Raw genomic sequence first — 27,870 nt, forward strand, 5'->3', positions numbered from 1 at the left:
TTAAAATGTTGCCTAATTAAGCTGGATTTTTTAGCATCATTACTCCAGTCTTCAGTGTCACATGATCCTTCAGAAAGCATTCTGATTTGCTGCTCAAGAAACATTTCTTATTATTATCAATGTTGAAAACAGTTGTATGCAATTTTTTTCAGGCTTCTTTGATTCTTTTTTTTTTTTTTTTAAAGAACAGCATTTATCTGAAATGGAAAGCTTTTGTAACATACATTACGCTACCATTTAAAAGTTTGAGGTCAGTAAGATTTTTTTTATTTAGAAAGAAATTAATATTTGGCAAGGATGCATTAAATTGACCAAAAGTTACAGTAAAGACATTTATAATGTAAAATGTTCTATTTCAAATAAATGCTGTTCTTTAGAACTTTCTATTTATTTAAGGGGTCATAATGGTGCTATTTTGGTTTATTGTGAGTACTAGAATAAGTTAACATGCTTTAATGTTCAAAAACTGTTTGTGTATTCCAAACAGAGGTGTATGTCTGTCTGAAATTGGTTCTGGTTCCAATAAAGCCCCTAATTCTGGAAAGCCCAGCATGCTGGAATTGGCCAGCTGGCCCAGTGATTTGTCAGACACAACAATTCTGATGTATGTATACCACAATTTTTTTTTTTTTACATACACCTAAACACCACGCATCCGACAAACAAGCAACAAGCAGCCAATAAAATGTTCAGATCTTAGACTTTTAACCTGGGCTTAACAGAGAAGGATTGTGTGTTCAAATGCTATACAGTTTGGTGGATTTCATCACTTTAGCCCCTCACATGCTTTGACAAAAGCATCTCTGTTAGAGAGGGCTCAGGAACGCACCTATACATGTGTTCTTTATTTAGTCTAACCAGAAGTGATGAAGAGAGAGACTAGAACAATAGATGCCATTATAAAAGTTCTCTGTCCTCCTCATTTGGATAACCAAGACTAAGTACCTTTGTATGTTGATAGTGGTCTAAGATGTATGTATTTATATATAATCTTGATGGTGTTTTCAGCAACTGACTGGCACTTAATTGTCTATATGTCTATATATGCTATGACTATGGTCTCCTTGCACAGTCATATTTGCTTTACAGCTGTGTCACATTCCTTCTTTTTTTTTATCAGTTATTGATTTACCTTTACTTCAAGGGATGTTCGTTGACTTAGACATCTTCCTGTATCAATTCATTGTGCTTTTCAATATATTGCTTAGTGTGTTCTTTTTTCTGTGTTTATTCTTCCACAGTAATGGCTCATCAGGAATTTCCGAACAGAGGTTTATTTTTTACTTCTAATCAGTTGAATTAAAAACATGATCTCATGGTGAACCATTTATGTGAATTTTGGTCACTTCCGATTGTGATTCAGTGCTCTGAATCATCATATCATGAAAAAGGGGTAATCATTAAAGGGATGAATGTGTATACCCACCAAATGTCTTGTCTGTCTCTTTTCCTTTAGAACCCATTTTTATTTGAAGGAACAGACGCATTAAAATGCAAGGAATGTCCTCAAGTTATAATCAAAACAAATATCACTTTAGCAGCAACGGTGAACTAAATCCAACACTGGTTTTTAACCTTAAAAGGGGTTCGCATTTTTTAAAATGTTTCCCTTTTTTCCTGATTCCAAAGGCAGGCAGACATTGTGCAGAGGCAGCTTCACAGTCAAAAACAAGTGTGCACTGTATTATGAGTAAGCATTAGAAGTGGTAAACTTCAAATGCACTTTGACCAGTTTTCTACTTCCCTATCAAATCAGTACTATTGCATACCATTTGATTTAATAAACAGACAGTAGCTTGTGAGATGTGTTCAAACATATAGATATGTGAAACACGCTAACCGCAATGATCTGAGCTGTAGAGGCTTTAATAAGCTGTTTATCTACAAGAATAATGTCAGGTCTGTTCCTGTGGATAAGGAAATACTGTTCTACGTCTCCCCTTAAATGTTCACACACTTAAGCAAACACATGCTTGCATAGGAACTGCGTCTGCTCCCCAAATTCCTTATGGGACACGTGGATGGGGTGAATTCATGCAAAGACCTTTTCAATTTGTGAAAATCTGTCCTTTAAAAGGTAAGGTGGGTAGTGGGTAGTGCAAGACATGGATCCAGTTCAGAATTTCAGGTATTCTGTTTGCATTATAATAGGGGAAATAATTTTCCAACTATTTGACATTTGAACGATTCCTTTTTGTTTTATTTCATGATTGATAATTATTAAATGTGGATTTTATGGATTGCATTTACTTTTTTTCCTGTAAATAACACAATCACTACAAAATTCAAATGTTTACACAATCATCAGGATTTATTCAGGCCTTTTTGATGCAATTGAACAAGCTAAGATGCTTTGCATCTTCTAAAGTATGTACATTTTTGTATGGAATATTTCAATGAGTCAATGTCATAACATTATATCTGTGTGATGCACAAAACAGAGACAATTAACAGAGTAAATGAGGGGCACAGCAGCTTTAAGTGAGGTGTGTAAATGGACACTATTGAGAGAGAGAGCTGGCGTCCTTCTCCTCAGCTCACGGTGCTCTAGAAACCTATGGCGCACAATGCACTGTTCAGTTCCAGCAGGAAAATAAATATGTTCTGCGCTGTCCAAAAATACCATGTGAAGGCGCTCCCTGTGAAAGAAAGCCCATTTCCCGACAACAGGGAGTCACTGAGTGCAAAACATTTTGAACCAGATTATGTTAAATTTAGCAGTAGCAAAAACTTTACAAAACTAATCCAAACATTCAGCTATCAATCAACTGTGGTATGCAAGTCAGTGAGACGTATAATTGCAAAATTGGCGGGGAAAAAAAACATAGAAAATTCAAAGGTCCACAATGTCTTTAGAGGTAAGGCAATACTTTACCTCTCCTCATTCTTCTCGGTGCGTAGTAGGGCAAACAGTCCAGTGCCACCACACAGAATGGCAGAAAGCACCTGGAGTGACAGACTGCCCTGAGGAATTCTGTTTCCTCACACAGACTTGCGAAGAAGCTTTTGTGTCTCCCCTGAGACCTGAGTTTTCTCTTCCTCTATAGAAACAAGATTGTCAGTGAGGAGAACGCCTGATGTCTTTCAAGCGTTTGGCCTTTTTGGTGAAAAGAGCCCTTCAGGATAGTGAAATGTCCACAGGTCCCTGAAGGCTTCACTTGGAACTGTGCGTGTTGTCAACGTCAATCACCAAAAGTCAGCTGGATTGCTTAAAAACTGGCAAATAGGTTGTGTCTTGCAAGACTGCTTTTCTACTCATACCAATATCTACTGAATAACAGTCATTTACTATATCAGTGTGAACTGCTATGTGATAATTTCACCTAATCAAAATGGACAATTCAAATTTTTTTATGGAATATTGCAGTATTTATTATACATGATTTATCCACACACATCATTTTATTTTTATGCATGTGCCCTCATAGTCTTTCATCAATATATATTTCGCTCCCTCTTGCAACGACATCCCTTCTCTGATGATGTGTTTACCAGTGAGAGGGTGGGACAACCTGTATAGCAATCGACAACGATCCACAATCCCATCAATTCCTGATAAACAACAAGTCCTGTCCTACATTTCTTCTTGTACGAGAAGCCATTTCACTCAAATATACGTCACAAAAAGGAAGAACTGACTATTTTTTTATGCTCTGTTATTTTATTTTTTTATCTAAATGCATTGCTTTCTGAAAGTAATAAGATATATTTAACACTGGCTTTAAGGCATTGTGTCCCTTTAAAGGTGTAAAGGGACACAGGTTAACCAGAGCAGGTTAACACACCAGGACAAATTTCAAACATACCATTGCATCTCATTTCATACACACACACTGCAGAATAAAAGCACAGAGGACAAAGCTCTCACACAAACTCACAGTGGGAACCTCCTCTTTGAAGTCCATTCCAAGCAGTTCAGTTACAGTTTTTAAACACCATCCAAAAGAAACAGAGAGAATGTCCCTCCCATCTAAACCTAAACTGAGTTTAAACGCCGGCTCACGACTGGTTGTCTCTGTAGCTCTGCTGTGTAATCGGCAGGTTAATGATGGAGAAATGGATGGTCTGGGAGAGGGTGAGATTTAAGGAAGGTTTTTAAATTAGCATGTAAGTGACAAACCTTCAGGAACAAGTGAAAATCAGATATAAAAATGTCATACTGCAGCTTTTCTCCCCCCCTGAACTTTGACACAAAGTACACCACGTTCTTTTTGGGTACTCTGTATTCTTATATGCCAATGTTTTGTGAGACATTGCAAGGTTCTCAAATAGGGACTCTCTTCAATGGGATACGTTGTCATGTTCCTCTGAAAGGAAAGTTTGAGAGGAACAACGGGGTGGGCCAGACTGCTGAATGAAGCCTTGTGTTTCTGCTTTCCACTCATGTTAATGTTGCAGCTCCAGAACACTAATTAATATGATGGACGATTTCGACCAAGAGGCACACTATTTGAAAACAGCATTTGGGATTTTGGGAAACTGGGAGAGTGGAGAATGTGAAACAAATAAGATCACTGATGTAGTATAAAATGTTTAGCATTTGGCTGTCAAACTTTTTACTCCAGTGATTAACATTAGGCTGCAAAAAGTCCCATGAAAATATGAAACAAGTCATTAAAGAGCACATCTGTAGGTCAATCAGTAGCCTATCCCAGCTAACAGGGATAATGTTCTCAGAACATTACCTAAATTTGAATAAAAAAAAAAAAAAACTAACTTGAAGGCTGTGTCATCCGAATGCATAAATGTAAATTAACTCGAGTTTTTAATCTAATGCTGCCAGCGTTATTTTACTGTCTTCACAGCTATAGCACACATATGAAATTGGAATTTTAACTTGAAGGGGAAAAAATATAAAAATATCTGAAATTATTCTAATTTTATTGGGTTTGATGTTTGAAACCAATATCGCGTTGCATTATTCAAATGGGAAAATAACATCATGTCAATATATTAGCCGTCTAAAAGGCTGTCATTGTTCCTTCCAATGATGTGTTATGGCTCAAAAAGGATGTCGACATAAATATCGTCATGATTTGCGCATGTTAGCCTCAAACGTTTCAGAGGCTCTGCGTATAGCCACATTACATCATACGTGGAAATTTTACTTTTTCCCCACCTCTCATTCCCTAGCCCCCCTTCCAGCTCCTGTCCAGTTAAACGTGTTCCCCTCTAAAGAGAGTTTCTTTCTGCTTCTCATTCTCCGGCCAGAAGCGCCTCTGAACTTTACTGCACACGCGACACTTTTATTACGGGTTTGGAGTGAGAGACTCGCGCGCCATCAGAGAGCTGAAAAAGCATCTGCAATCAAGGACTATAAGCGTTTCAAAAGGACACTGCATCATACAGGTGATGTACAGTTTGGCTTTATGTTGTGGTTGCTCTGGCTGTACATACAGGTGAGCACTGTCATAGCATCTCTGGCTTGATTAGGTGTAGCCTATCCAGGGTAGGCTACATTTAATGAAGTAATGTGAGATTAATTCAAGCAGAAATTTGTCAATCATCACTCATTCTTTCACATTGATTGAGATGGTATTAAATATTCAAATATCTGACAGTTAGACAGTGAAGTGAATCAGATTGGATCACTTGGAAATTTGAGCATTTGAAGCATGGAGATGTTATGGCTGCTGCAGTTAATATATGAATATGCAGTAGGCTACTAACCATTATATTTTGAATCTTGACTGAAAGTGGTTTTGTAATAGGAAGCATTTCAGATGCTTTGCTTAATGCTTTGGAGATGATTAAAAAAGTGAACTTTGTTGATTTTCCATATAACTTATTATTTTAGAGAAACATGATTTATATTTAAATGTGTTATGTTGCTTCAGCAAGCTATGTCTTGGTATAGATACACCAGAAAGCTCATACCTTTCAGTTCAGGTCTATACGTCAGAGCTTGTCAATGCTTATTTTGCCTATACAGGGATATCCACTTACACCTTTTGCTTTTGGCTGCTGTGATACTTTATGCTGAAGTTGACATAGCAGATGGATTAGACCTCAACAACTACTTACTGTCTTTTCCCCTTCTTACTGACTTTTCAACATGTGTGCTGAAAGACACTCTTTCATTGACTCTCCTTACTCCTGTAAGGTATAAATATTGCTGGCTATAAAATTGTTAAATTAGATTATTGTGGATGAAATGCATCAAAATGTACTATATTTTCAAGTGGGTTTATCTATGTTTAATTTGATTATTATATTGGACTTTATCATTTCAAGACCCTACAGCTTTGTTGTTGACCCATTTTCATCCACATGGTGCCACATGTTGTCCAAGACCTATAATTCTTACAATAATAAAGACTTAAAATTACTTATAATTGACTGTAGCACATCTCATGGTCTGTCTGAGGGCATGGAGATTAACTGTTGCAGCATTAAGTGATTAAGTCATTAAATGACATTTGTATCTTTGTAAAGTTACTTGCATTACACTATTTTTTAGAAATAATGTTATTTTTAATCCCTATTAATCTTACTGCTGTGTTTGACAAGAACACATACAACTTGAAAATGTTTCACCTTTAAGCAGTGATTATTCTTTTCATCAATCCTTTATCTTTCCACAGCTTTCTAAATCTTGAATGGTGTCCATTTAAAGCTTAAACTGGGAGAAACACTCCACTTCAAGAAGGACTTAAAAGGAAAAATTAAGACCAACACATAAGCCATTAAGCCTGTTTCCCAAGAAAGCAACTTTGGCAACTGATTTTATCTTATCGTTCTTTTTCCTTTGCGCATTCTCTAAACACAGTCCAGAGCACTTTGACAAAAACATTGCACACATTTTCCAAATAGCTTAATTGTTTTTCTGTGCTTTATATAAAATGACATAATATTTCTAAATTAGCTTCAACATAATTTGTTATACTATAGTAATTTGAGGGAGCTCATACATTAAAGATTAGCTTGTTTAAAGGTCACAGAGTGTATGCATGCATGTATGCATACTTTCTCAGATATTTTTATGTTGTTTGCTTTATAAGATTAGATTTGGACGAGAGGAGGGCGTGGGCAATCTCGATATGGAATAGTGTATAAAAAGCTCTAGTTTCACTAGCTATGAATAAGTGGCTCTCTGTAGATAAGTCTATGTAGGAAGCACTGCTGAATGCTCTGCAGCAAGTCAAATAAATAGTGTCACTCCTAAAAGCGGGCCAACACTTGATTTATGAAAGTATGTTTGTCAAGAGAGGCAAATCTAAGCTATTTCCCCCATAAAACACTGTGAACTAGAGGAACAGCAATCTTTTCTCTATCCATGCATGGTAGACATTCAGTAATTAACTGCAAGTTAATTCCCAAACCGCCTGGTATAGAGAGGACCAGCTTATACTGGCATGAGAACTGTACTGTTCCTGTGGTAATTTGGGGAACTGAAAATTACATGTTGGTTTTTCTCTTCCAAAAACCTCTTATTTCTCCAAACCTTTATTACGAACTTGGAAATCCACTTTGGGTTTATTTTACACAGTAGCTATATGCTGTCAGAATAAACCTTTTGAGCAGAGCACAATATATATATATATATATATATATATATATATATATATATATATATATATATATATATATATATATATATATATATCAAGTGTTTTGGTCCCACTTTATATTAAGTGTCTTTAAATACTATGTGCTATCATTTAAATTAATCATTTGGTTTAGTGCACTTATTGTGTACATACATTTTTTTGCATTGAACTTGTATAAATACCTGCCTGTATTTACAGCTGTAATACACTTCTGTTATTACATACATAATATAATATAATTACTCTGTCGACCCTTCCTTTGCCCACAATTAAACTTAACCATGCCACTAAACCTGTCCCTAACCTCACCTGTATCCCACCTCAATAGCAGCAAAGTGTTTTGCAAATCAACATGAACCAAATAAGAACATTGTACCTAACTTTTTTTTGTTGGGATGTAAGTACATATCCGTTAAAGACACCTAATAACCGTTAAAGTGTGACTAAGTTGTCTTCTCATGTACATTGAAAATGCATTGGTTGTTGCTCAGTAAATGTACAAACATGATGGTGATAACGTTCTCTTAAACCTGTAGGTGAACGATGCTGTCCTTGCTTTTGCTGAGCATGTGTTTCTGGGTCTTCTCAGCCACAGGGTCTTTCGATTACGTTTACACTGGTGCGTATTCACTGTGCAAATTACATAATGAAATAGTTTAGTATTCATGAAAACCTCACTCAGCTGTCTTTTTTGTTATGTCAAAGTGTTGTGATCCATGTCCTTGTATTTTCCATACCTTCATATGTCATCACAGAGCCTGAAAGCTCACTGAGTGTCAGCATACCTATTGAGCTTCCCCTCCGGCCACTGATGGGTGACACATTAGTTCTGCCCTGCTACTTTCTGGACAACACAGTGAATGACCCTGGTGCCCCCACCATTGCTCCGTTGTCTCACCGGATCAAATGGAGTCTGGTCACCAAAGAAAAGACCACAAACATCTTAGTGGCATCTGAAGGGATAGTAAACATTGACAAAAGGTATCTGGATAGAGTCACCATGCTGGGATACCCCATGACACCCACAGATGCATCCATTAAGATCACTGAGCTCCATTCCAATGACTCAGGAGTGTATCGCTGTGAGGTCATGCATGCGATAGAGGATAGTCATGATATTGTGGATGTCCAAGTTCAAGGTACTGCTTATGTGAAGATCCTTACAAAGCAAACTATTATGACTGTACTTGTGTGCTTTTTCTCTCAGAAATGTGAAATTGATGTACTTATGGTTCTTAGGTATTGTTTTCCACTATCGTGCAATCACCACACGATACACCCTTACTTTTGAGAAGGCCAAGGCAGCATGTATTCAAAACAATGCAGTGATTGCCTCTCCGGAGCAACTCCAAGCAGCTTATGATGAGGGATTCCATCAGTGTGATGCTGGCTGGCTTGCAGATCAGACCGTCAGGTCAGTTAACATATCCTCGTACATTTACAGTAAAACAAGGCAGTTGTGGTGTCTGGAAATTCAACGTAAAGAAAAAAAAAAGCCAAAATGTTTCAGATATTATGGGATGGCATATTGAATTTTGCAACTTATAAATGTATATTTAATTAAGTGATATATTGTTAATGTATCAATCTGCTTGTACAGTGGAAATATGCTTTTTACCCTAAAAGGCACGGTTTTATATTTACACAAAGACAAAAAACAATCAGAGTGACGTCAATACAAATAATGCAATAAACATTAATCTAATAACATGAAATATAACACAAAACACCCTAATTTGCATTACTGATAACAAAAGTAAATTGTATTTGTTTGTAGTTAGATAGATAGACAGTTTTTATAAGAAAACTCTAAACATTTCTAACAATGTATATTTACTTAAAGCTCTTTAGTTTTGTTTGAAAATGTGATGGAAATAATGCAAAATAATTTGTTTTGGAATAAAGGTACCCTATTCATGATCCTCGTGAGGCTTGCTATGGAGACAAGTACCAATTTCCAGGAGTGAGGACATATGGAGTGAGAGACGTGAATGAGACGTATGACGTGTACTGCTTTGCTGAGAAAATGACAGGTACGTGTTTGAGATGGCAGAAAACTAACCGACCTGCTTGAAAAACTTTGAAATGCTAAAAAACATTCTGTTTCGTCTTACAGGAAAAGTGTTCCACACTACATCACAGAACAAATTTACTTTTGAGGAGGCAGAAGCTGAGTGTGCAAAGCTGGGTGCCAACTTGGCCACCACAGGACAGCTGTACCTGGCATGGAAGGGTGGTATGGATGTTTGTAATGCAGGCTGGTTGGCAGACCGGAGTGTCCGCTACCCCATCAACATCGCCCGACCACAGTGTGGGGGGGGCCTGTTGGGAGTGCGTACCGTCTATCTGTTTCCCAATCAGACTGGTTACCCACTCCCAGACTCCCGTTACGATGCTTTTTGCTACTCTGGTACAAAAATCTGATTTTACTATTCCTTCTTTATCATTTATGAATGTCTATCCACATCCACATATATTTGTAATTGTTTTATCTTTGTCCAATAATCCACACTAGTATGTGAATAGCTGTTTGATTTAATGGAGTAAGAACTGACAAGTGTGTATTGTTTATATATTCTTTTATTTAGAAATTGGTGAGGAGGGTTCAGGCTTATTTCCATTTGATATCAAGATGACCACAGAGGCCGGCAGTGATATTCTGAGGGTTGACACAATCACTGAAAGCCCCCAGGTCTTTTCAAAGCCCACCTCCACAGGAAATGAACTACAGGGAGAAGTTGTAACTTATAAGCCCTCAGTAACCACCAGTGTTGAGTTCCCATATTCTGCACTAAATATTTCCCAGCTACCCCTTTCACCACCTCCCAGCTCTGCTGGGGTAGTTATAGACATTGTGAAAGGGGTCACTGACAGGACTGATCTTGGCTCTGATTTATCCCATCTGAATGGAAGTGAAGCTATCATGTCTGCCACAGGTATGCCTCAATATGATATACTGTACAGTAAAGAGTAATGTGTTAGGGATTATGCATTCTCTGTGATTTGACATATGTATGTATTAATAACTGTGAAAAGACCATAAATTATGGTTAATATTAATCACAACTTATGTATCTCATTCATGGTGGCTTCAGTCACTTCAGTTCTCGTTATAGTTATTGCATATTCAAATTTATCATGACAAAGGCACACTCAAAGACCGGTGAAGTTTATGAGCAGTTTTCTACTTTCTACTTCAGGTTTCTCTTTCTTCCTTATATGGTGCTGAGATATAAACAAGATTGCGGGTATATGGTAACTTGATTAGTCAGAGCATTATCAATGTATAATTGCTTAAATTTGGATTTGTTCCTTACAAAAAAAGTACTATGGCTTCAGAATACTTACACAATGCGCATGGGATCATTTTATGGTATATTTTTATCCTTTGGAGCAATTCCACTGGGGCTAATGAATCTCTCACAATATCCTACTCAAACAAAAAACTTGAAGATAATAATGAAAATGCAGGTTCCCTTTCGAGGGAACTCGCACTGCGTCGATGATGCTTTGGCAGCGCCCCTGCGTGATTGCGTCTGAAGTACATATGTTAACTAGTCCAATGGCAAGAATGAACATCACGGACGGGTGACGTCATGACCAGGAAAGGATAAAAGCACATCCGGAGTTAGACCAGCGTTAGCTTCTATGCCTCAGCAAGCGCTCTGTGTCAAACTCTCTGTTATTTTTATTGTTGTCTGTCACGAAAACCATACAGCTCAATCAGATATTTATTATGGCTTCCAAACAATCATTCAAGTTGTGTGCTTCTCCCTGCCCTTGTTATCTTACGGGCAGGGATACACACAAACTTTTTGTGATGTGTTTGTGATATTGGAGTGGAGCATGCTCTGTTAGCCTTCGAGGGGGCTGACTGTGAGCATTGTGAGAGGCTGCCGCTTCGCACACTCTGTTCTCGCCTGTCACTCTTTGCTGAGGGTGTTCAGGTGAGCGTTCCATGCGGTTCGGGCCCCGCTGCTGCCGAGGCAGCACGGAAGCTCTTAACATGGGGATCGCAAATGGATCTCACGGGGGGGTTTGAGACGGGCCCCGCCCTTTCTCAGCCTTTACCCGTGAGATCCAGGGCTCTCTATCCGGATTTGGAAGCCTGCCCCGCAGTTCCTTCCGCTCCGTAAGAGGCACCGGTGCTTCAGCTGTCTAGTTCCCCAGCGTATGAGGAGCTGGTGGAGGTATTGTCTCGTGCTGTGTCAAAGTTGAACATTGAATGGCCAGCCGAGAAGCAATGCGCTCGTCCCAAAAGCCTATTAGACAAGCGCTTTCTAACATCAAGGGCAGTACCTCTACGCTTCCGACTCAGCTCCCCCACGACGCTGCGTCGGACTCGTGCCCTCTGAGGAGGGTCGAAAGTCAGTCAATTCGGTTATTTCCTGCCAGTATGTTCCAGGTCACTGAAGTGACGGCTCTTATTACACCAGAGGCCAGCCTCGAGAGGCTGGTTTCCTTAGTAGATTATCTGTCAGAGTGGAAGATTCCGACAAACATATCTCAGTGGGTCCTGCACATAGTAGAAAAGGGATACAGAATCCAGTTCGGTTCTCGTCCACCACGCTACAATGGGGTGTTACTCACAGTAGTACATCCAGAGCAGGCTCTGTTGATGGAACAAGAATTGAAAGCACTTTTAGCGAAAGAAGCTATAGAGCTGGTTCCGCCTGCCAACAGAGACTCAGGGATCAACAGCTGATATTTCATTGTTCCAAAAAAGGATGGGAGGTTGCGTCCCATTTTAAATATTCGTCTTCTGAATTTGTTTAGTCAAGAAATTGAAATTGAAAATGCTAACATTGAAGCAGATCGTGACTCTTATCTGATCGAGGACTGGTTTGTCACGATAGATCTGAAAGATGCATACTTCCATGTCTCCATCCTTCCACAACAAAGGAAGTTCCTAAGGTTCGCTTTTGGGGGCAAAGCCTACCAATATCGGGTTCTTCCATTTGGTCTAGCTCTATCACCCCGCACGTTCACAAAATGCGTAGATGCAGCTTTAGCCCCGTTCAGGCTGCAGAGCATACGTATTCTGAACTATTTAGACGACTGGCTTATCCTTGCAGAGCCCCACTGGGTCTGGACTAGGGCTGTCAAAATTGCTCAAAAATTACGTTCGAAAATTCCCTCTAAAAAAACCCACATATATTCGAACTATTCGAACATCTGGTTGCGCATTTTGTCAATGACGCGCATTACGTCAATAACAGGACAAATTAATACAAAGAGACATAACTACTTGTATAGGTAGTTTATTTAAGTTTAAACATATTTGACAACGTATTACCTACACAAAAACAAGTAAATCAACTAATGGCCAAGACCGCAGACCTCACTCTCGCTCACTCGCTCGTTTGCACTCGCAGGCACTCTTTCTCTCTCTCGCCCTCACTCTCTCTGCGCATAACGGTTTAAATGAACAACAACAATAAACAAATGTTGAGTGCTGATCAAGAGTTTTGTGCAAGCAATTTAAGGTCGCGACTCTTGTCCCAAATATAGCAGGCTTCATTCAGTGATTGAAACAAATATTATTAACATTAATTGAAGTTTTACAGTATATAGAACCCCTCAGGCAGCGTGCCCACTCGCAAAGCAGACAGTTGCACCTCTGCTACCGCGGGCGTGTTTTTCCACATTCGAATATTAATTTTCACCTTTGAAATTCTGTTTTTTAAAACTATTCAAATATATATTCGAATTTAGAATATTCGTTGACAGCTCTAGTCTGGACGCAATGGTGCAGACGTGGCCAAGGTCTGTTAGTAGTTAGTAGTGTTTTGTTAGTAGCTCCGTACTGGCCAAGCCGAGTGTGGTTTTTGTGGCTATTGCTGCCTACCATGCCCAGCAATTGGAAGAGATCCTCTTATTATACGTTTCCTTTGTGAGGCCTGCAGTTCGTACCAGAATTCTAGCTTAGGATCTGGCTCTTGTTCTAGAAGCTCCCTTTGAGCCTCTTGATTCTGTCTCAGAAAAATATATGACCCTCAAAACTGTGTTCCTTCTAGCCATTTCCTCACTAAAAAGAGTAGGAGATCTCCAGGCCCTTTCGGTATCTCCTTTGTGCCTTGAGTTTGCACCCGGGATGGATCTGAAACCTGGATACATACCTAAGGTTCCAACCAATGTACCACGGCCTATCGTACTGCAGGCATTCTTGTCCTCCTCCATTTAAAGATCTAGACCAGGAGAAACTGAACCTCATCTGTCCAGTCAGAGCACTGGACACTTGCGTCCCCAGAGCTGCCCAGTGGAGAAAATTTGATCAATTACTGGTATGCTTTGGGCCCCCTAAGAAAGGCCTTCCTGCATCCAAGCAGACGGTTAGCAAGTGGATAGTCGAGGCTATCTCTCTTGCATATGAGGTTGTGGGCCAACCTTCACCTTTGGCCACTAGAGCCCATTCTCCTAGGGGTATGGCGGCCTCCAAGGCCCTAGTTTCTGTGGTGTCCATTCAAGAAGTTTGTGATGCAGTTGGCTGTTCTTCGCCGCTTACGTTTGTCAGATTTTATGATCTAGACATGGATACCCCTGGGTCTAGAGCTCTCATGTCATGACAGTTTAACACGACAGGTTCTTAACCGTATGGCGTTCGTGCATTCTCGTTCCCGGGTCATCGACGCAGCGCGAGTTTCCTCTAAAGGGAACATCTCAGGTTACAACAGTAACCCTAGTTCCCTGAGTAAGGAACTAGACGCTGTGTCACTTTGCCATACTTCCTACATCCCTGTGATCGACTTGCTTCGGCCTTTTTGAAGCTAAGGCTGGTCTAACCGGATGTGCTTTTATCCTTTCCTGTTCACCACCTTTCCTCACCTGCCCGTGACGTTCATTCTCGCCATTGGACTAGTTGAAACGTGCTTCAGACGCAATCACGCAGAGGCGTTCCCAAAGCGTCATCGACACAGTGTCTCGTTCCCTACTCAGGGAACTAGGGTTACAGTCATAACCTGAGACGATTTCTTTATACCTCATCAATAGTGAACTACTGAATTACACTGAATGCATTCATTTATTAAGCTAGCTAGAGTGGCACCTTACTCTAAAACATACTAAAATATCACAATGACTTTACAATCGATTAAACTAGATTTACATTTTTTTTGAATATACAATTTGAGTAGCATAATAATAACCCAATAGATTTGATTATACTATAATTTCATTACAAGTAAAGTGTATACATAAATGTTCTAACTCTACCATTAAAGGTCCCGTTGCATGCGATTCCATGTTTCAAACTTTAGTTAGTGTGTAATGTTGCTGTTAGAGCATAAATAATATCTGTAAAATTATAAAGCTCAAAGTTCAATGCCAAGCGAGATATTTTATTTAACAGAAGTTGACTACAAAAAACGGCTCGATTGGACTACATCCCTCTACATCCTGCATTAGTGACATCACCAGAACCGTTTCTTGACTAACCTCCGCCCACAGGAATGCTCCCTCAACTCTACTGGCTACTTGCGCACTTCTTATAACTTAGCCTACTGTGTTTACTCAGCTCTTACGGTGATTTTCTGAAGTAAAACTGACGCTTCATCTTTTGTGTGATGTACAATAAACTTTATTAAACTCATCAGTACATGTTTGATCATCATTCAGACAGCAGACTTGTAGGCTATTAATAAATAATGGATACATAGCCTACAAGCAGATGACAAATACGTTATAATAACCGTAATTAAACTACTAAACCATACCTGTTTCATCTCTATACAGCACTCTAACTCTGTAGGCATTATTGTCCGACTCGAAATGAACGCCGTTACTGAGAGTTTCTGATATTATCATCATTCCGTGAGATGAATTTTTCCTGACAGACTGAGCACGAGCTCATGAAGCTCCGCCCCCTGTGTCGTCCAGCAGCAGCTCATTTGCATTTAAAGGGGACACACTGAAACGGCTCGTTTTTCTGAGCCCCAAAAAATGTCAATTTAAACATGCTGTAAAAAATGATCTGTTGGGTATTTTGAGCTCAAACTTCACATACACACTCTGGGGACACCAGAGACTTATTTTACATCTTGTGAAAAGGGGCATAGAACGGGACCTTTAAATGTTTTACCCTATGAGTTTTTTATTCAGTCTCATGGTAAATTGGACAAATCTGTTGACACCTGTTGTTGCTAATTCCCTGCACAGGGGTGGTCTTTCATTACCGTGCAAGCTCCAGTCGTTATGCCTTTGACTTTGTGGAGGCTCAGCTCGCTTGTCAGAGCATCGGTGCAGTCATTGCCAGCGCCCAGCAGCTGCAGGCAGCCTATGAGGCTGGTTACCATCAATGTGATGCTGGCTGGCTTTTAGATCAGACTGTCAGGTATGATTGTTTGATAAATTATTTGTGTGTGATTTTTTTTGCTAACGAATGTTTACCTATATATATATATATATATTTATTTAAACTTCAAAATATAAGTATGCAAAATACAAATGCTTCTAGTGGTATGATCTGTCTTAGCTGTGATCTGTCCAACCTGCAGATACCCACACTTGTTATACAGCAGGAATATACTGTATATTTACAAATGTACTGTATGTAAATGATGGCTATGCAGGTATCCCATTGTGTCTCCACGTGACAAATGCTCTGGCGATTTGGAGCATGTTCCTGGTGTGAGGTCTTACGGACTGCGTCCTGCCGATGAACACTATGATGTGTACTGCTATGTAGACAAACTGAGGGGTAAGAGACTTTACATAAATATATAAAAACTGCTATGTGGACAAAAAAAATAAGTAAGTAAATAAATAAATAAATGATCTATGCTTTTTGAGAGTGAAAAAATATTGAAAATTCTATATTCTCTCGTGGGATATAGAATCACTCTGAAACACTCTGTGTAGCTTGAGTTTTAAGTAAATGTTCACATTTCAGGGGAAGTTTTCCATGCAAGTTTATTCGACGGATTCACTTACGATGAGGCAATGGCTTACTGCCAGGACCAGAATGCCTCCCTGGCCTCCACAGGAGACCTGTATGCTGCTTGGAAGCAGGGCTTTGATAAGTGCCGTCCTGGCTGGCTTCTTGACCGCAGTGTACGTTACTCCATCAATAACCCCCGGCAGCAGTGTGGTGGAGGGATGGCTGGAGTTCACACAGTTTACATGTTTCCCAACCAGACGGGCTCTCCTGACCTGCACTCCAAATACGATGCATATTGCTTCAAGGGTAAATATAATATCTATAGTCAAATACAGGCCATAAAGTGTAACTTCTTTGAAATGTAATCCATTAAGTCTGTTGATACAAAATGATTCATTACATATTTGTCATTTTTTCTATATAGTGGATCTGGCTCTATCTCTGAATAAGAGAGTGAAAGAGGAAAAGATAGTGGACATGACATCCTTGCCTGTTCTTCTCAGACCTGGTATGTATCTCAGGATATATATATATATGAGTCAAAGACAAATAAGAATAAGAAATATGCCTGAATCATACATACACACATAAATATGAATAATTTAAAAAATAATGTTTTAGAAATGATTTGATATTTAATACATATTCATTCATAAATATTATTACATATTGGGGAATCACACTGTGACATTTTACAACATGATCTAACCTTGACTTGTCATAAAAAGTTAAATAAAAGTCAATTGATCTGATCATTGATGAATTATCACATAAGGGGCTTTCACACCAGGTAGTTCTAGGAACTTAATTCTAGGAACTAGCCACCAGGGTGGTTCCCCAAGAACTAATGGTTCCCTTAGGAACATTTTCCTGGTTGCATTCTCACCGCCAGTAGGAACTCTGAAGTGATGTAAACCGTGCGTGTTGTTGTGACTTTTATTTTGACGGCAGACCTTTATTTTGATGGAGCTGAGAATGCCTGCCAGAGCCTGAGCACACAGTGCTCGCATTCTCCTTTTTCATTTATTTACAATCTGTCTAACAGTCCTGTCTAATACATTATTAGATAGAATTGTTAGAAAGACATAATATGAAAAGGTATTTGCATATGCTGTGTGGTTGATGTCCAGTGTTGCTGACTGAGCAGAAATGCATAATCATGTTGTGTCTTGGACCCCTCAAAGTTGCATTGGATTTTCTCCTTAGTGTAAAGGTTAAGAGGCACATCTGTCACTGTTTTCCATGTTCGTAGAGTTAGTTTCTGGAGTAAATATATAGGCTATAATCTGTGTGTTTACACAGCTTTTTTTTTTTTTTAAATGGCAGGTACTGGTGCTCAGCGTACACTAACGTCACTGGTAGTTCCTATAGTGCTGGTTTAGACCCTACTCTGAAGTAGGAGCTAAATTATTTCCTCCAAAAGGAGTTCCTATGACTAAAATTGCCCCCCCCCCCCCACACACACACAAACAAAAACAGAGATAAAACAATGAGACATTTCACAATATATATTCTTTTTTGTTCCACTGAGAAAATAAAGTCATGTAGATTTTGAATGATGTGAGGGTGAGTTAATGTCAAACTTAATTTTTGACAGAATGTTCATTTTTGGGTGAACTGTCCCTTTAAGTCGCTGTATGTATGAACTGTATTGTAATGTATGTTTGAATAAATAGAACAAAAAAAGGCAACATGTCATTGACCCATGTCCCATTTTAACAGCTTGTAACTTATGCGTCAGGAGTGTTCATTTTCTTTCGGGTGCAGTACCTTAGATTCTCTGTGTGTCTCTGTTTCCTCAGAGAGTACCCCTATCACTACTTCCATCCCTGTGGAACCCTCTGGATCTGGTGCATCTGGGGCCAGCAGCACCGACGATCTGTTGAGCAGTGGGAGCGGGGATCAGCCGAGTGGGTCATCTATTGCAAGTGGAGACTCCTCAGGGACCAGTGGCTCTGACGATATGTTGAGTAGTGGGAGCGGTTACCAGCCAAGTGAGTCATTTGTTTCGAGTGGAGACTCTTCTGGGGCCAGTGGCACAGACGATCTGTTGAGCAGTGGGAGTGGGGATCAGCCGAGTGGATCATTTGGTTCCAGTGGAGACTCTTCTGGGACCAGTGGCACAGACGATCTGTTGAGCAGTGGGAGTGGGGATCAGCCGAGTGGATCATTTGGTTCCAGTGGAGACTCTTCTGGGACCAGTGGCACAGACGATCTGTTGAGCAGTGGGAGTGGGGATCAGCCGAGTGGATCATTTGGTTCCAGTGGAGACTCTTCTGGGACCAGTGGCACTGATGATCTGTTGGAGAGTGGGAGCAGGGATCTGCCAAGCGGGTCTGGAGACTCTTCAGGATCTGACAATATCCGAGTAATCTTTTCAGAAAGTGACACACTTTTATCAGAAGTTGGATCAGCTACAGGGAGACCCGAGGAGGCTGGGGAGGGAGTCACCGAGATCCTCACCTTCCCCTTCGGCCAGAGCTCAGACCTCTTTGGTGTGGAAACCTCTGGATCAGGATCAGGCAGTGGGTCAGGGTATAGCTCTGAAGAAAGTGGATCTACCTCAGACTTTTCCAGCAGCTCAGGAGAAAGCGACGAGAGTGGAGATCTTTCTGGCGTCTCCTCAGGATCAGGGTCCAGTGAGGAGTCCTCAGGATTCAGTGGTTTCCTGTCTGGAATTTTCCCCTCTGGAGGATCCAGTGGCATTTCATTAATTGATGGCAGTGGCATTTCATTAATTGATGGCAGTGGCATCATCATGGTTGATAACCCACAGATAAAGGTGTCCACTGCTCAACAATTAGAACAAGAATTAGGTGGAAGCCATGTGGATTTCAGCGGATCAGGACATATCTCAGGGTCTGGAATGAGCAGTGATATCTCTGGAATGAGCGGTGATATCTCTGGGATGAATGATGATAACTCTGGTATGAGTGGTGATATCTCTGGAGTAAGCGGTGTCCACAGTGGCTCTGAGAGTGGTTTAGAATTTTCTGGTCTGACATTTTTGGAGTCTGGCTTCATTGATCTCACAGAACAATCTCGGGAACAGGAGGCTTCTGGGCTTTTGTTTTTTGGGTCTGGTGAGGGAAGTGGATTTACATCTGGAGGCTATGCCATTGAATCAGGAGAAAGATCAGGGGAATCAGGTAGTGGTGATATTACCTTCTTTACCAATAATGGCATGATGGAAATACCCAACAAGCCCTTCCAAGGAATGGAGCTAGGAAGGGGAGAGGTGGAGTATAGTGGCAACGTCAGGCTGTCCTCAGGTAGTGGAGATGACCAAAGTGAATCCACGGTGAACTCCAGTGATGCTCCTTCAGCTGTACTACCTGCTCAAGGGCCATCAGGCCTGTACAGTGATGCTGCAGGGTCTTATTCAGAACCAGAGGGAATCATCAGTCAACTTGACGCTGTTACCTCTGCAACTTTGTCTTCTACCACAGTGCCTGCCTCTTTACAGAGTCCATCTCTCACAGAAGGACCTGATATGAATGGTGAGATTCCTTTTGCATAATATGTGTTAAAATGTAGAATAGAGATGCATGACATATCGATACCATATTCGTTATTGGCCAGTATTAATTTTTTTTTTATGTACTGTGTTGGCCAGATTTGGATACTTCATTTTGCGTTGGCGTCATTTAAAGTCTGCATGAAATTCATTAAAAAAAAAATTCATAACATTCTGGTGAAAATGACAGAATTCTTTCTGGTGACGTATGCAGGACTTCTCCAATCATTCAGTCCACATGAACCCCACCCCACCTTAACTGACTGCAAGCTTGCATAATTTTTTAGTGCAACACAATCTCAAATTTCAAATAAGAACTGATGGATAGAACCAAGTCCCTACCCTAATTTTTTTCAGTTTTTGAAAATCTGTTACAATCGGATGATTATCGCCCATAGGATAAAAATAACACTCATGCTCATGGGTGCATCCTAATATAGATATCTAGTTCTTCTCACCTCTGGAGACAAAAACTGCTCTTTGCATCATGGTTTCATGTCTTGCTCTCTTTCTTTCTCAAAAACCATAATAGCTTCTCTTAACCCATGTGATCCGAACCCTTGTGGAGCTGGGTTGTGTTCAGTGAAGGATGGGGTGGGCCTCTGTCACTGCCCACCTGGACTGCATGGAGAAGAGTGCCAGTATGGTGAGTCAGACTGATTTGAATCAGTTATATCATAAGGTCTTGTAAAGTCACATAAATTATGGGAACTTTTCAAAATGTTGTGTTTCGACATTTTGAGAAGCATTTTATTATGCCTTTAACATATTTTGTTGCTGATATTTGTGTTCAAATGAATCAAATGATTGTCTCTAAGTGTCTCATGTTTGCATTTCATTTATGAATAACTTCTGATCAGTTTGCTCATGCCTGATTCGTGTCCTCACAGTCCATTTTACAGGTTATGTGGCATGTGTGTGTGGTTAAGTAATTTTCACCTTACTCAGCTCTTGTGTCCAGATGTCTTTTCAGTGACTGTTCACCTGTGTTGTTTTTGTTCAGCTGTGCCTTTGCTGCAGTCTGGTTTAATCAGCACGCCTGCTAACACCTGGTACATGCTCATACTTCTCGTCCATCTTCACATGAATCTGAACTCTAAAATTCTGCCTCTGTTTCTGGGACTGTAAGAGAGCTGATCTGCTCCTCATGAGAGGCATAAAAACTCATCCCAGGTCAGCGCTCTTACAGTAACCACAACTGACTCTGATCTCTCCTTCAATGTACCACAATTTACTGAGTGTGTCTTCACAGCTTATCAAAATGTTGATGGTATAATTATTCAAGAGATTGGCTTACGGTGTAGAAGCAGCTCCATGAGTTCTGATTCAATGATGCTCTCTGCTAAGCTTGGCCTACCTCAGGGCATCTTCATAGTAGTCAGCTTTAATCGCTAAACCTTTATTTGCAGAGGTTGATGTTTGCCATTCAAACCCTTGCACCAATGGAGCCACCTGTGTGGAGGTAGAGGACACTTTCAAATGCTTATGTCTGCCCAGCTACGAAGGAGACCGCTGTGAGATTGGTATGAGGCTGCTTCAGCTAATTCTACTAACGGTCTTTCAAAAACCTTCAAGGTGACACACAACTCTAGATGTCGCTATGGTGCAATGAGTATCCCACAGAAACAAAGGACGTATTTGTTTTTTTGTGGAGGTTTTCCCAGTCCATTTATGGAAATCTGTTGCAGCTAAACCTCAGCGTCATACAGGATGAAATGATGCGTTTGCAGCTACTGTAAAAATATAGCAAGAAACTACAACCCTTTAGTAACTCAAACAGAAAGGGGCAGACTCTCTCAACTGAGGGAAACAGAAATTTTCCATCTAAGCAGAGACCAAAAATATCTCATTTGATCATTTTCTGCGGGACGTTTCTCTTGGCTTCATATGGAATTTAATCGTCAGTCTACTGGAATACTTACGATTATGGAAAATCACTTTATCTGATAAGCTGATATTATGTCACGTAAAAGGCATTTGTCGCTTGCTTAAAACACTCACTGGTTTTAAACACTGAAAGATAAAGTGACTTTATCCATATCCCTCAGCACATTCCATCGTACATCTGTCATTTGTTCCTTATTTGCATGTACAGTAAGTATTAAAGGGATAGTTTACCCAAAGATGTAAATTCTGTCATCATATACTCACCCTCATCCAAGCCTTTTGTTCAATTTCTAAACGCAAATGGAGAGATTTTTAACGAAACTTGTTAGATTTCTGTCCCTCTATTAAAAGTCAATTTCATTTTTCAACTTTTTTTTCAACGTTCATTCTCGCATGTCGCGCATTCTCCAGTGACATGTGAACAACCTCCTAAAGTGGAGAATGCCAGGATATTTGGAAACAAGAAAGACCATTACCAGGTGAATTCTATCATCAGATACCAGTGCAGTGAAAACTTCACACAGCGCCACCTACCTGTGATCCGCTGCATGGCAGCTGGACGGTGGGAGAAGCCACAAGTGCAATGCATATCAAGTAAGCTATTCAAGCATTGCCAAAAACTAGTGAAAACCAGTTTTTGTTCAGATCTGTTAAAAAAAACTTGATATTTAGATTTAAATAAATATTTAAATTTACACTACAGTTCATAAGTTTGGGCTCAGCTAGATTTTATAAAATGTTTTTGAAAGAAGTCTCTTATGCTCACCAAAGCTGCATTTATTTGATCAAAATACAGTATAAACAGTAACATTGTGAAATACTATCACAATTTAAAGCAACTGTTTTCAATTTGAATATATTTTAAAATGTAATTTACTCCTATGATGGCAAAGCGTCATTACCCCAGTCTTCAGTGTCACATGATCCTTCAGAAATCATTCTAATATGCTGATTTGCTGATCGAGAAACATTTCTCATTATCATCAATGTTGAAAATGGTTGTGCTGCTTACTTTTTTCCACCGGATTCTTTGATGAATAGAACGTTCAGAAGAACAACATTTATTTGAAATGAATACATTTTTGTAATAACGCAAATAATGCATTCTCGCATGTCACAGAAGTACGAATGAGCTTCCGTTGACCATTTTTGATGTGCTCTATTTATGTGTGTTGATCAATGTTTATATGTGAATAAAAGCATAAATTAAATCTGTTCATCTTATAAAGAGATTTTTTTTCTCTTCAGAAGACTTTTTTATGGATAACTTTTACGATGTCTTTGAACTTTCTTGAAGCTATGCAAAGTTTTGGTGGAATGGACTTTCAATGGAGAGACAGAAATATCCCAGGTTTCATTAAAAACACCTTCATTTGTGTTTCGATGATGAACTAAAGTCTTATGGGTTTGGAATGACATGAGTGTGAGTAAATGATGACAGAATTTTCATTTTTGGGTGAACTATCCCTTTTATCCTGTGTCAGTGACGATAGATTTTGCGATAGTGATTTTAGAGGTGAAAAATTGGTAAATTTGCCACGTGATGTTGCTTCAGATCTGCACAGCTGTGAGGAGGGCTGGACTAAGTTTCATGGCAACTGTTACTTGCATTTCTCGGAGAGAGAGACCTGGCTGGACGCTGAGCAACACTGTCGAGACTTTAACGCTCACCTGGTGAGCATTATCACTCCAGAGGAGCAAGCCTTCATAAACTGTGAGTGCCATTATCCATCTCTGTATGTGTGTTTATGATTCTAAGTATGTGTGTTGTTTCTCTGATTAGAAGTAATCAACCTCTTCTTGTAACAGCATACGCTCAAGACTATCAGTGGATTGGACTGAATGATAAAACGGTGGAAAATGACTTCCGTTGGTCAGATGGGACCCCCCTGGTATGCCTAAATCTTGCTGAAAAGTTATAATTCTACAAATACACTCTTAAATATAACAGTAGATGGCAATAAAGAATCTTTGTTTTTAAGAGTGTATAACTATTTGATTGAGATTTAGTGCTTGATTTTTCTCTTCCTCTGCTTAGCAATATGAGAACTGGAGACCTAACCAGCCCGACAATTATTTTAACTCTGGTGAAGACTGTGTTGTAATGATCTGGCATGAAAATGGCCAATGGAATGACGTTCCCTGCAACTACCACCTGCCTTTCACATGCAAAACAGGTCCAGGTATGCACACCACCAAACAAGAACGAATCTCATCATTGTGAGAAAGCATAATGTGATGTTTGAGTTTGACTTCCTCTCTTCCAGTGACATGTGAGCAACCTCCTAAAGTGGAGAATGCCAAGATGTTTGGAAACAAGAAAGACCATTACCAGGTGAATTCTATCATCAGATACCAGTGCAGTGAAAACTTCACACAGCGCCACCTACCTGTGATCCGCTGCATGGCAGATGGACGGTGGGAGAAGCCACAAGTGCAATGCATATCAAGTAAGCTATTCAAGCATTGCCAAAAACTAGTGAAAACCAGTTTTTGTTCAAATCTGTTAAAAAAACTTGATATTTAGATTTAAAAAATATATAAATTTACACTACAGTTCATAAGTTTGGGCTCAGCAAGATTTTCTAAAATATTTTTGAAAGAAGTCTCTTTATTTGATCAAAATACAGTATAAACAGTAACATTGTGAAATACTGTCACAATTTAAAACAACTGTTTTCAATTTGAATATATTTTAAAATGTAATTTACTTCTATGATGGCAAAGCTGTATTTTCAGGATCATTACTCCAGTCTTCAGTGTCACATGATCCTTCAGAAATCATTCTAATATGCTGATTTGCTGCTCGAGAAACATTTCTCACACACACACACACACACACACACACACACACACACACACACACACACACACACACACACACACACACACACACACACACACACAACTAACCCCAAACATTTGAATGTTAGTATAAATCATACCTTTATATCATGGCCCAGTTTCACAGACAAGGCTTAGAATAAAGGGATATCACCCTAAAATGATATTTCTGTCAGTAATCACTCACCCTCATGTCGTTCCAAACTCTAAGACCTTCATTCATCTTCAGAACACAAATTAAGATATTTACTTTTTGAATCAGCCATAGACAGCAACGTCATTGCAACTTTCAAGGTCCAGAAAGCTAGTAAAGACATCGTTAAAATAGTCAATGTGACAACAGTGGTTCAACCTTAATGTTATGAAGCAACGAGAATACTTTTTGTGCGCAAAAAAAACAAACAAAAATAACAACTTTCTTCTGTCAATGTCCTACGCTGTTGACGTAGTAAACACAGTGCAGCGCTTCATGGTTGTACGTCAGAACGCCAGCTCGTTATTGGCCGACACAGTTCACGTGAACACCACTACACATGCGTGTGATGCTGATGCAGGAGCTGGCCAATGGTGAGCACCATTGGCGTAGAACCAGGAAGGAAGGACGTAGAACCAGGAAGCGTAAACAGCGTAGGAGACAGCTCAGTTAAAACAGCTCAAACATGCATTTTAGTCTGGAACTAGCCTTAAGCCTTAAGTCTGTGAAACCGGGCACATACCGTATATTTTAATCATATCCTTCCCTTACATTTAAAAGATTAAACAAATTACAATTAATTTAAAATAACTAATTGTTTAATCTCTTTTGTCTATGTACTATATTTTAAAAATATATACAATGTTCTGTAAAAGGTACTGAAATGTTTTCTTTTTGTTTTTGCATTTATAGAGGTCAAATCCGGACTGCAAAAGGAATCTTCTGTTCATCACTCTCATAAAGCTAGTACAAAAATATTGGAGAAACATCTCTAAGGAGACTTGAAGAGTTAGAGTTTGGTTTTTAAAACAGTACAAGTTTTATATTTATTTTCCAAGACACTGAATTAAGAAAATACATACATTTCTGATTAAAAAGTGTTATTTTCAAAGATAAGTGCCCATCTTGTATTGCCATGATGCAGCGATCTGTCTTATCCCTGCATTAAAAGATCAGAGACCAACAGATCAAGTACTAGCAACATTCTTAAAGATGTCTGAAAATATTAGCAGAAGGTTTTCCTTTTGGTAAAAGGCACTGAGCGAAGAGCTGGAAGTGCCCAGTTCTTCCTCTTTGAAGGACACAAAAATATTGTGTTTCTCTGCTAGTAAGCCAAATTTTAGGTACATTCACAACGTACATGATGAAATGTGAAATATGAAAACCTAGAAAAGTTTATAGCCATAAAAGACGTTTACAAAAAAACAGACAGATAAGAAAACAACTTGCACAAGGATGTCATTAATTTGTTATGCCTGATTCATAATATAATGTGAAATGAGATTTATTGATTTCTCACAGGATAACACATAGTACATCCATTTTTGACTGGGCGTTTCCATCTTTTCCTCACAAAAGCCATACATAAACAACATCAGACAGGTGGTCAAATCCAGTCAGATTATGAATGTAAACCTAATCATGGAAATTTACTTGATTGTCAGATGTTATCTGTCGCCCAAGACTATGCAGGGCATAGTGCTACATTGGGGGACGAGAATGATCCTGGATCAGATCTTTCTAATAATAGGTCAGATAGAACTATTAATGACAAGTGCCTTGTGAATATTTTACATTTTGCCTGTTTCAGTGAAGAGACTGCTTACTTAGTACAAGAGGCTGGGCCTCTTTCATCCCAAAGGCTCTTTTATACAGTGTAGCTTTATTTTCATCTGATACAGTTGAAATGACGAATGCAGCATGAACTGCAGAAGATGCACAAACATTTCATAAAGGATTTTTTTTCTCTCATAAGTTACAAGCAGAACGATACTCTATGGCATAGAAGACCCATCATCTCTTTCATTGAGATGGATGAGTAACCAAATTCAACAGTGAAAACATGGGGGGAAACTATACTGTCATTTTGATAATCTGTTGTTTATAAAGTAAGAGCTTTTAACATTTTCCAGGAATGTCTTCAGATGTGTGTTTGAATAACTGTATTATAGCAAATGCAACTACTTTCCATTAAAACATTCCATACATCACGTTTAACACAGGACTGATTTGTGTGTTGGCCATTAGAACAAGGCTAAGAGAGGTTATTCACAATGTACAGGTAATGGAAAGAAACCCGTTTTTACCTCACCCAACCCAGTCTAGAAATGTATTTTAAAACCGCTGATAATGTTTGCCTAATTGGGTGGAGTGGAAGAAATGAACTCCCCTGTGACTGAATAGACCCCTTTTAGCCACTTCGGACCTGTTTCTCCTATGTCGCCCAGAGAGCCTTGTTACAGAATCTGAAGCGCAATGCCTACTGCCATCTTCTGGCTGATTTAATGCATGACATCTACTCTTGTATTTTTGTTGTCTACAAATGCCAGAATATTAAATTGCCAAAACAGCACTACACATTACATATAGAACTGGTAAGTCCCGCCCATCCGTAAAACCCCAAGTGGACCTCTAGGTTGAAAAATCGTCAATGCAAGTGAATGTGAGAAAATAATTATTTTCTGGTCCCGTTTGAATTGTGCCATGAATGTGAACATATGTTGTCTGTGAATTTTTTATATAATTTTTCATGTTACGAGTTTGACAGTATATTGTACGATTCTTTGGCTAGCAGTTGTGGAAAAGACATAACGAGAAAGACTACATGTCGCCTATGTGACGTCACCCCATAACACATTTTCCCTCCACTTGTCAAATCACGGTGCTAATGCTGCGATAATCTATGGAGACAGATCGAGATGCCTGTGTGTTTTGTACCCAAATGTCACCATTCAAACCAAATGGGCTGTTCTTTCTTCAGATTCCCGTCTGAAAGCAGCGAAGAGTTGTAGTCCACAAAGTGCTCTCACACAAAGTCTAACCGTACCAAACTTCTACCCGCTAAATTGTAGCATTCTTCACACGAAAAATTATATTAAAAATTCACAAACAACATATGTTCACATTCATGGCAAAATTCAAACGGGACCAGAAAATAATTATTTTCTCCCATTCACTTGCATTGACGATTTTTCAACCTAGAGGTCCAGTGGGGTTAGGGGAA

General features: G+C 39.4%; 1 protein-coding gene across 1 annotated transcript; it reads left to right on the forward strand.

Annotated features, from left to right (window-relative positions):
* Nucleotides 1-5,078: 5,078 nt before the first annotated feature.
* On the forward strand, nt 5,079-27,675 carry acana (aggrecan a). The gene is made up of 19 exons (XM_079866065.1): nt 5,079-5,349; nt 8,087-8,169; nt 8,306-8,689; nt 8,790-8,964; nt 9,456-9,583; nt 9,667-9,960; nt 10,139-10,486; nt 15,705-15,879; nt 16,118-16,245; nt 16,438-16,731; nt 16,850-16,933; nt 18,228-19,925; nt 20,475-20,588; nt 21,352-21,465; nt 23,385-23,543; nt 23,639-23,721; nt 23,868-24,012; nt 24,097-24,279; nt 25,560-27,675. The coding sequence occupies exons 2-19, from the start codon at nt 8,094-8,096 to the stop codon at nt 25,640-25,642; spliced, it is 4,665 nt and encodes a 1,554-aa protein (XP_079722191.1). The 5' UTR covers nt 5,079-5,349; nt 8,087-8,093; the 3' UTR covers nt 25,643-27,675.
* Nucleotides 27,676-27,870: the final 195 nt, after the last annotated feature.

The sequence above is a fragment of the Squalius cephalus genome, assembly GCF_949319135.1.
Source record: "Squalius cephalus genome assembly, chromosome: 3".
Lineage (NCBI taxonomy): Eukaryota > Metazoa > Chordata > Actinopteri > Cypriniformes > Leuciscidae > Squalius > Squalius cephalus.

What these genes read in the sequence shown, in the direction of transcription:
- acana (XM_079866065.1), top strand. Translation starts at nt 8,094, where the DNA reads ATGCTGTCCTTGCTTTTGCTGAGCATGTGTTTCTGGGTCTTCTCAGCC. An exon ending in CGATGCTTTTTGCTACTCTG is followed by an intron (nt 9,961 to 10,138) that starts GTACAAAAATCT and finishes TCTTTTATTTAG; the next exon opens with AAATTGGTGAGGAGGGTTCA. An exon ending in ACAAGTGCAATGCATATCAA is followed by an intron (nt 24,280 to 25,559) that starts GTAAGCTATTCA and finishes TTGCATTTATAG; the next exon opens with AGGTCAAATCCGGACTGCAA.